Source organism: Trichomycterus rosablanca, chromosome 5 (genome assembly GCF_030014385.1).
Source record: "Trichomycterus rosablanca isolate fTriRos1 chromosome 5, fTriRos1.hap1, whole genome shotgun sequence".
Taxonomy (NCBI): Eukaryota; Metazoa; Chordata; class Actinopteri; order Siluriformes; family Trichomycteridae; genus Trichomycterus; species Trichomycterus rosablanca.
In genome coordinates, this window is record NC_085992.1 from 40,875,990 (window position 1) to 40,886,121 (window position 10,132).

A 10,132-nucleotide genomic window follows, 5' to 3' on the forward strand; every position below is an offset into this window, starting at 1 on the left:
CCCCCCTTTTTTTTTTTTTACTTAAGTCATGATTTAAAGTTTCAAAAAACTCTTTAGATCTAATTTGCTTTAAATGTAAATCTAAAACTGTCGTTTTATTTTTTTTCTTTCCTCTAGAGGGCAGGACTGGGTTTCCATTCACTTCGGACCATCTCTGTTAAGTGGTGAGCTGGTCCAGAGTAGAGCAAATGTATGGTAACAAAAATAAAATCAGAAAAATATATATATTATATACATCATATATATATAATTTTTTTATAACTTTAATCTTTTTTTCTGATTTTATTTTTTATTTTATCACTTAACAGTGATGGTCCGAAGTGAATGGAAACCCAGTCCTGCCCTCTAGAGGAAAAAAAAAAAAAAAAAAAAAAGAATATATATATATATATATATATATATATATATATATATATATATATATATATATATATATATATATATATACCAATCAGCCATAACATTACAACCACCTCCTTGTTTCTACACACATTGTCCATTTTATCAGCTCCACTTACCATATAGGAGCAATTTGTAGTTCTACAATTACTGACTGTAGTATCTATCTATCTATCTATCTATCTATCTATCTATCTATCTATCTATCTATCTATCTATCTATCTATCTATCTATCTATCTATCTATACACATAGTATGTATTACATATTTAGGTAAGTTTTATTCATTCTAATATGATTAAAGACTGCAATATTGTAATATTAGGTCATTAAACACCTACTGGGATGAGAAAATCCCTATCTAAGCTTTGATTAGAGACCATTCCTGTTAATCTTACCTGATTCTTTTCCTGTAGTATTCAATATCACCATCGTCCTTATATTTCTTAATTTTTTTCCCTTCGGTTTCCTCATCATCTGAACTTCCAGGCAGGTATTCATCATCCTCATCCTCCTTTTTTGACTTCTTGGTTTTGCTCATTTGTTTTTTCTTATAAGGCTTTAGTTCATACTCTTTATCTTCATCCATCCAGAACTCATCATCTCGCTCTGGTTCCTCAGGGTCCATAAGTTCATCACTAGGCACGTACTCTGAGCCATCGCTGTCTGAACCCTCATCCCCATGTCCCTTTTTCTTGGTCCGTGGAAACTCTTTCTCCACTTTAGGCCTGGCTTTAGGGTGAGCCTTTAGAGCAGTCCTCTGAAGTTTTCGCATACGTTTCTGAAGTTTTTTCTCCTGCTTAGAGGGTGTACTGTGCTTCGAGGTCTTTACTGCTGAAGTCTTCGATACCTTTTCCTTTTTCTTTATGATTGGCTTCTTCCTCCTGTCTGCCATCATGGCCTGGTCAGCAAGGTACTTGTCAAAGTCAGAGTTCTCACTGAGCATCACCTTGCGTGGCTCCTTTTTCTCCTGCTTCTGAGGGATGCGTGTACCAAAAGGTGTCATGTGGCCTGTGCGGATGAGCTCTTCCCACTCCGTTTCTTGAGCAGGCATGAGCATGCTGCCCTGCGTGGACGGGCCTGCCTCTGAAATACAGCCAAAGTGCAGGTAATGAACAAATTACATTCACAGTTCCCTTACTGATTTGCCTGCTTTTTTATATCTGCTTTCATTTTAAGTAGGGCAGACATAATATCATAAAAGTAATTCTGTCATTTCCAAAACTGTCAACGTGGAAGTTCTTATTGAACTGTTTAAACAATCATTTATTTATTTGTTAGGATTTTAACGTCAAGTTTTACACACTGTGGGTACATTAATGACAGGACAGGTAATTACTGGTTACATAAGATTCATCAGTTTACAAGTCTAATGTCAAACACAGTTATGGACAATTTTGTATCTCCAATTCACCTCACTTCCATGTCTTTGGACTGTGGGAGGAAACCGGAGTTCCCGGAGGAAACCCACGCGTAGACACGAGGAGAACATGCAAACTCCACACAGAAAGGACTCGGACTGCTCAACCTGGAAATGGAACCCAGGACCTTTTTGCTGTGAGGCGACAGTGCTACCCACTTAGCCACCGTGCCACCCAGTTACTCGTTACACAAGATTCATCAGTTTACAAGTTTAATGTCAAACACAGTCATGGACAATTTTGTATCTCCAATTCACCTCACTTGCATGTCTCTGGACTGTGGGAGGAAACCGGAGCTCCCGGAGGAAACCCACACAGACACCCGGAGAACATGCAAACTCCACACAGAAAGGATCCGGAATCGAACCCAGGACCTTCTTGCTTTGAGGCGACAGTGCTACCCACCGAGCCGCCGGTGAAACAATAATAAGAGCAGAAAAAATTAATTGGCTACAACATTATCAAAATCTGAATTAGATGCTAAAAATTATTACTTTTGTGCTTATCGCAATTTATATGTCTTAGAACCAGCAGCAGATTTGCCATGTTTCCGCCTTCTTCCCTACTGCAATGCCCCGTAAGCACATACTCTTACTATTAACTATAACTTTGTTGCAGCCTCACCCCAAATTCTGAGCACCCAAACAAATTACTATTTTCCATGGGTGAATGATTGATAGTGCACTCTGGAATGATCAATAGATTACACTGATCAATATGAAATTAACTACTGTACTTAAATGCTCCCCTGCTAAAACCTTAACTAAAGCCATCTTCCTGTGGAAGGCTGTATTTCAATCCCACCTGTGTCATCCTCAGTCAATAACTCTGCCTCTAGTTTCTCGATATCTTCTCCATCAAGTATGGCCTGTAAGCGCCTCTGCTTCGCTCGGATCTTTTTTAACTGCTTCTCCTGTAAGTGATAAAAGATTTACAAACTTACCAATATGCTAATACAGCAAAAGTTCCAAAATGTATTACATTGTTTTGTTATTACCGTAGCTAAAATGTCATAGTGTTATGAATTACACTATACATTATACTGTTTGCGGGAAAGTGGTAAAAGCTTAATTACCTTGTTTTCCTTTTGCCTTTTGACAGAGTCGATTTTCCGGCTGATGTCCTTGCTGGAGGCAGCATGAGGAGTGAGTTGCTCTAATATCTTGTTGATATGTTTTAGAGCGCTTGTGCATGACCTAAGAAAATCCAACATAAAACATAAATATTTACTATATAGTAGAATCGTAGTGTTTTGGGGCCTGTCACAATTATTATATCATCAAAAACTCACAATTTGACATAATTGTTATTAACAATTTTAACCACGTGTTCAATTTTGATGAAGAGGGGGAATATTTAACATACATTCTTTTCAGTGTATACACTGTCTTGAGTTTGTACCTATGAAAATCAGCAACACACTCCCAATGGCTAAGTTATTTGGCCATTTGCAACCTTTTGCAGAGAAGCGACACCCACTCTGATTGAGGAGGACAAAACGAACCCACGCCCCCTCTGACACGTGGGCAGCATGCCGTATGCACCTTGTCACATCTTTTACGAGTGCAATGCGGATCAGTACTGTGTACGGAGAGACACACCCTGACAGCACTCTTTTCCCATCTCTGTGCCATCAATCAGCCAGCAGAGGTCGTAATTGCATTAGTTATGAGAGATTTTTAATATCCCACCCCTATCTGAACAACAGGCCAATCGTTGTTCATGTGGCTGCTCAGCCTAGCCGGCAGGCAGAGCTCAGATGTGATACCATGTATTCGAGATCCCAGCTCTGGTTCCAGTGTGTGCTTTTACCGCTGCGCCACCTGAGTGGCCTTCTAATTGAAGGTTGTAATTGAAGTGTTTAAACAATAATTTATTCTTTTAATTTATTAAGAACTACAGTTTGTGGTTACATTCATGCATTTGCAAGCGTTTGCAGAGAAGCAACCCCATATCATGCACCAACCTCCTTATTTCACTGTGTGCATGATGTTCTTGGGATCAATCACAAATCGCGTCCAAACATGTCACGCTAAATTATTACAATATTTTTTTTTTTATTATTACAAATTATTACAACTATTAATCTAATTCGTCTAAATACTTGTTTACAAATGTACATGAACATTTTGGTGGAACAACTGGTGGAATGAATTTCCCCTGTCAGTCTCTGTCTGTCTTCAAAAGACGATTAAAGACCCACCTCTTTACTAAGCACTTAGGCTGAGCAATAACATGCACTTACTAACGTTCTATAGCATCTTAACATCCAAAAAAACAGAGATTCAGCAGATTTGTATCCGTGGACTGCCGTCTGTTTAAACCAGAGTGGGGAAATGTTTACTGCGGAAGCGTCTGCCAAATTTTGAATATGTAAATGTAAACTGTGCTACTACTGCCCAGACCACAAAGCTGGGTGAAGCAACTACAAGAGCAGAGCGGTGACTTAAACAGAAAGTGTGTTGATGATAAATAACTGTGTTGATTTTGTTTGTTCTACACAACATTCTTGGAGTTAACTAAAGTCTAGTCTGTTTACACTTGCCACTGTCGCCCTCGGCTTGCTCAATAGGGGTTTTTGGTCTGTTGGTCCTGGATTCTGTAAAGTTGCTTTGAGACAATTTTTACAGAATGTTTACAATGTTCATTGTAAAAAGCGCTATATAAATAAATTTGACTTGACTTGAAGATTGGTGATTTGCATCACAGACTTAAGATTGTGTAAAATGAACTAGTTGTCTGCTGTGGTTCTTGTAGGAGTGACTATCTGACCACCATACAATGTGAAAGACTGTTGTCACTTTCTTATATAACAAAAAAATGGAGCAATGTAAACAGTAGTTGTATGAACATGGTCTTAAAGTCATAAGTATGAATTATTTTAGTAAGACCAAGACATTTCTACTATAATCACATATAATAAACGTATTTGTTTGTTTGTTTATTAGCATTTTAACGTCATGTTTTTACACTTTGGTTACATTCATGACAGGAACGGTAGTTACTCATTACACAAGATTCATCAGTTCACAAGTTTATATTGGACAATTTAGTAACTTCAATTCACCTCACTTGCATGTCTTTGAACTGTGGGAGGAAACCGGAGCACCCGGAGTAAACCCACGCAGACACGGGGAGAACATGCAAACTCCACACAGAAAGGACCCGGACCGCCCCACCTGGGGTTCGAACCCAGGACCTTCTTGCTGTGAGGCGACAGTGCTACCCACTAAGCCACCGTGCCGCCCTAAATGTATTTGTCCTAAAGTATTCTGCATTGCCATTTGTAGTAAAAAAAAAGTACATTAAACCCCTTTAACTGCATAGTTCAGAACATGTGACCAGTTCTAAAGGGCCCAATTCCAGCTAATTTCGATGACCTCTCTGCTCATATCCCACCTTATTCAACCTAACAGTTAATTACTAGGTTTAGTACGTGTGACAGACCAGGGAAATCACCAAAAAGTGCTGAATCTCTAATGGTTTTGTACACCAATAATCACAAGAAAAGCAGATCTTTGCATCTGTACCTGACATCATCCAGCACAGACTGGTATTCTTTCTCTGCATCAGCCTTTGCCGTAGCCTGGTTGGCCTCCTGGATGGCCCGGTCCACCTGTTGAAGAACTCCCTGCTCCAACACATCCTGATCGTAGACGTCCACTCCCAGACCTTGGAGTTCAGCTGCCTGGTCGTTTTGGGCCACTGCTCGGATCTCCTGACGGTTGATATGGAGCAGGACCTGAGATTTCCTGGAGCTTTCAGGTCCAATGGTACCAGGATCGGCTGCTGCAGCTGGTTCTTCCTGACTACTCTCTGGGATAGAGAAGCCATTTGTTGCCCAGTTAGATCCATTGTCTTCTTTTCCTCCTGGTGTAAGGATGCTTACTGGACTGGACAGTGCTGAATGGTCTTGGTCCCGGTTCTCGTCTATTTTCATTTCACAGCTGTGTGATGGCTGTAAATGGGACTGCTGCCATCAGAAGATGCAGTGATTCAAATATTAAACCCTGTTAAAAATTACATATTTCAACACAGTAGACATGATTCCCTGACATACTATCTCTTAAAGTATACTATTTAAATTATTTATCGAGGGCTAAACTTCCCAAACGTAAACTGCTGCTTTAAATAACATTCTCAATAAGTACACCACTAATAATACCAATATGTTGACATACTAGTTAGTATTTTAATGTGATTTGGGATACATCCCAAATGTACATAGCGTTTAACTACATGACTATAAATGTTTGTTAGGTGTAAAATACAAAATATTTCACTTCATATGGCTAACTTAAATGTCTTGTGTTATTTCAAACTATTTAAATGTCCTATTGTTAGCTATCTGGCTAATTGTTATTGTTAGCTGAAATGCTAACGTTTTATACGTTATATACACGCAAAATCTACATTTACTCAGCGGTAAAATGTCATTACAAAAGAAAAACAACAACAACAAACCTTGAAAACGGTCAGAATCGATTCAATACTTTATTATTTTAAAGGACAGTCATTTGAATTCGCTTCGTCCATAAGTGTACTACTCATAGCACATATGCTAGTTACACAACTAAACACGTAGGGCAGTGAAGGAAGAAATAGCACCACATTACACAAACATTCGGTTAACGAGTCGACTCCTTAAGTCGGTTCTTTTACGTGAACGTTGGGAGTCGACTCGCATTTGAATCCTTCTATCACTTGTTTAAAATCGAATGTGCATTAACAATTGAAAATATATCAAATCAATTTTCTGCACTAAAACAACTAAATAATGTAATTGGACAAATCAAAGATCCACAATCTTTCTATTAGAACATTTTTTGATGCAAAAACTAACTACATAAGTTAATCGATACATGAGTCAGTACATTAGTGCACACAATTAAATCCTGTTGAAATGAAAAAGATCCACAGAGTGATGAATAGCTTATGAACAGAATTTTTGTAGTATATATTACAATACAATTCACATTATAGCAGTAGTTTATCTGTGTTGTTTCGTAAGCTAAGGCAAATCATGTGGCTCACTGAACAAAGAGTCGATTGACCAGCACCATCATCTACAATTAGTCGCTAAAAAATATTCAAAATAAAAGTTCAAGCTCTATAACAGGTAAATAAACGTAGACAGTAAATGTACCCTTCCACCATCTAGCCATCACCTCAGTGTACAACATAAACAATATTAATTAACAAAATACAATTCATTTGTTATAGCACTGTTTTATTTAATTCTTCTTCATCACATGCTTTATTTTTATCCACTAGATGGCAGCAGTATACAGCTGCAGATTCATCGATTAAAGCTGGGGCACATCAGACCGATAAACAGCGCTTTTCTGCCTTTCAAAATTAAAGTGATGTATTGTGTAACTAATATAACGTTACACAACGTTATACTTGCTTATTATGTCATTTTATTATGTTTTACTATGTTTTATTATGTTTTTTGTATATATATATATATATATATATATATATATATATATATATATATATATATATATATATATATATATATATAGATTGTGAAACGTGTAGTAACAATACTTTGTGAATTAATAATTTTCATTTAACTGTGAACAATAAAACATTAATTAATAACCAAATTAAACACTGATTATCTGTATTTGCAATTGTAAGTTACAATATTCATGTAAAATAATTTTAAAAATTGCAACATTTGCAAGAAGTTATGGGCAAAGGTACAGAGATTCCACTGTGAGTCAGAAGGAAACCTCTGTACTTTTGTCCAGATTTTGTCAAAATATAAAATTATATTGAACAAATTATATCAATAGAAAACATATCAATATCCACACTGGACTATCACCAAAACAAACCTGCCTCTGCCAGCCCTCATGTTAGATACTCTTTGTGAATTCTAGGTTTTGTGATTTCTGTCACTGTGCGTGTCTACCTTTTCTCCATCAAGATAATTTATACTGCTACACATATCAAGATTTATTAAAATGATTTAGTTTTCTATAGTTTCTGCCTCTACCACAAAGAAATGAAGACGGATACAAAAACGCTGTCCTATGTCTGTCACAGTTTTTTAAAAATATTTTTATTATCATTTGATGGGTAAAAAATTACATTTTTAAAAACTGGGGTACGTTTAGTTGGTCCTTTATAGTGTGTGAACGTAGGCCTAGCTTGTCTTTAAAAGTAGGTTCTCCAGTGGTGTTATCAATTAAACTGCTGTCTCTTTTCCCTCTTTGTATTTTTAACCCCTACAGAGAAGTCACATAGGAGCTAGGATTCCTCCACAGTGGGGTAATTTATTGATTAATTATTTTGTGACTCTCTAAGGGTATATAAATGTCATTTTTTGAAGAACAGCACTAAAAAAAGAGTTTAAAACTGCATTAACTAGCTTAATATATATATATATATATATATATATATATATACACTGATCAGCCATAACATTAAAACCACCTCCTTGTTTCTACACTCCCTGTCATACATACATACTTTTTTTTAACCTGCTTTCACCCTGTTCTTCAGTGGTCTGGACCCCCACAGAGCAGGTATTATTTAGGTGGTGGATCATTCTCAGCACTGCAGTGACAATGACATGGTGGTGGTGTGTTAGTGTGTGTTGTGCTGGTATGAGTGGATCAGACACAGCAGCGCTGCTGGAGTTTTTAAATACCGTGTCCACTCACTGGCCACTCTATTAGACACGCCTACCTAGTTGGTCCACCTTGTAGATGTAAAGTCAGAGACAATCGCTCATCTATTGCTGCTGTTTGAGTTGGTCATCGTCTAGACCTTCATCAGTGATCACAGGTTGCTGCCTATGGGGCGCTGTTGGCTGGATATTTTAGGTTGGTGGACTATTCTCAGTCCAGCAGTGACAGTGAGGTGTTTAAAAACTCCATCAGCATTATTGTGTCTAATCCACTCATACCAGCACAACACACACTAACACACCACCACCATGTCAGTGTCACTGCAGTGCTGAGAATTATCCACCATGTTATGGCTGATCAGTGTGTGTGTGTATATATACAGTATATATATATATATATATATATATATATATATATATATACAGTGTATCACAAAAGTGATTACACCCCTCACATTTCTGCAAATATTTCATTATATCTTTTCATGGGACAACACTATAGACATGAAACTTGGATATAACTTAGAGTAGTCAGTGTACAGCTCGTATAGCAGTGTAGATTTACTGTCTTCTGAAAATAACTCAACACACAGCCATTAATGTCTAAATAGCTGGCAACATAAGTGAGTACACCCCACAGTGAACATGTCCAAATTGTGCCCAAATGTGTCGTTGTCCCTCCCTGGTGTCATGTGTCAAGGTCACAGGTGTAAATGGGGAGCAGGGCTGTTAAATTTGGTGTTTTGGGTACAATTCTCTCATACTGGCCACTGGATATTCAACATGGCACCTCATGGCAAAGAACTCTCTGAGGATGTGAGAAATAGAATTGTTGCTCTCCACAAAGATGGCCTGGGCTGTAAGAAGATTGCTAACACCCTGAAACTGAGCTACAGCCTGGTGGCCAAGGTCATACAGCGGTTTTCCAGGACAGGTTCCACTCGGAACAGGCTTCGCCAGGGTCGACCAAAGAAGTTGAGTCCACGTGTTCGGTGTCATATCCAGAGGTTGGCTTTAAAAAATAGACACATGAGTGCTGCCAGCATTGCTGCAGAGGTTGAAGACGTGGGAGGTCAGCCTGTCAGTGCTCAGACCATACGCCGCACACTGCATCAACTCGGTCTGCATGGTCGTCATCCCAGAAGGAAGCTGACGCACAAGAAAGCCCGCAAACAGTTTGCTGAAGACAAGCAGTCCAAGAACATGGATTACTGGAATGCCCTGTGGTCTGACGAGACCAAGAAAAACTTGTTTGGCTCAGATGGTGTCCAGCATGTGTGGCGGCGCCCTGCTGAGAAGTACCAAGACCACTGTATCTTGCCTACAGTCAAGCATGGTGGTGGTAGCATCATGGTCTTGGGCTGCATGAGTGTTGCTGGCACTGGGGAGCTGCAGTTCATTGAGGGAAACATGAATTCCAACATGTACTGTGACATTCTGAAACAGAGCATGATCCCCTCCCTTCGAAAACTGGGCCTCATGGCAGTTTTCCAACAGGATAACGACCCCAAACACAACCTCCAAGATGACAACTGCCTTGCTGAGGAAGCTGAAGGTAAAGGTGATGGACTAAACCCAATTGAGCACCTGTGGCGCATCCTCAAGTGGAAGGTGGAGGAGTTCAAGGTGTCTAACATCCACCAGCTCCGTGATGTCATCATGGAGG

At 38.6% G+C, this 10,132-nt stretch overlaps 1 protein-coding gene across 1 annotated transcript in view; it reads right to left on the bottom strand.

The window, feature by feature from the left end:
• The window catches only part of ercc6 (excision repair cross-complementation group 6), a 30,560-nt gene extending 24,212 nt beyond the window's left edge, over positions 1-6,348 (bottom strand). The window contains exons 1-5 of the mRNA XM_062996170.1: positions 6,285-6,348; positions 5,351-5,793; positions 2,896-3,016; positions 2,625-2,733; positions 798-1,485 (exon numbers count right to left, since the gene is read on the bottom strand). Coding sequence (XP_062852240.1) covers positions 798-1,485; positions 2,625-2,733; positions 2,896-3,016; positions 5,351-5,760 — 1,328 coding nt within the window. The 5' untranslated portion in view covers positions 5,761-5,793; positions 6,285-6,348. The remainder of the gene's footprint in view (positions 1-797; positions 1,486-2,624; positions 2,734-2,895; positions 3,017-5,350; positions 5,794-6,284) is intronic.
• Positions 6,349-10,132: the final 3,784 nt, after the last annotated feature.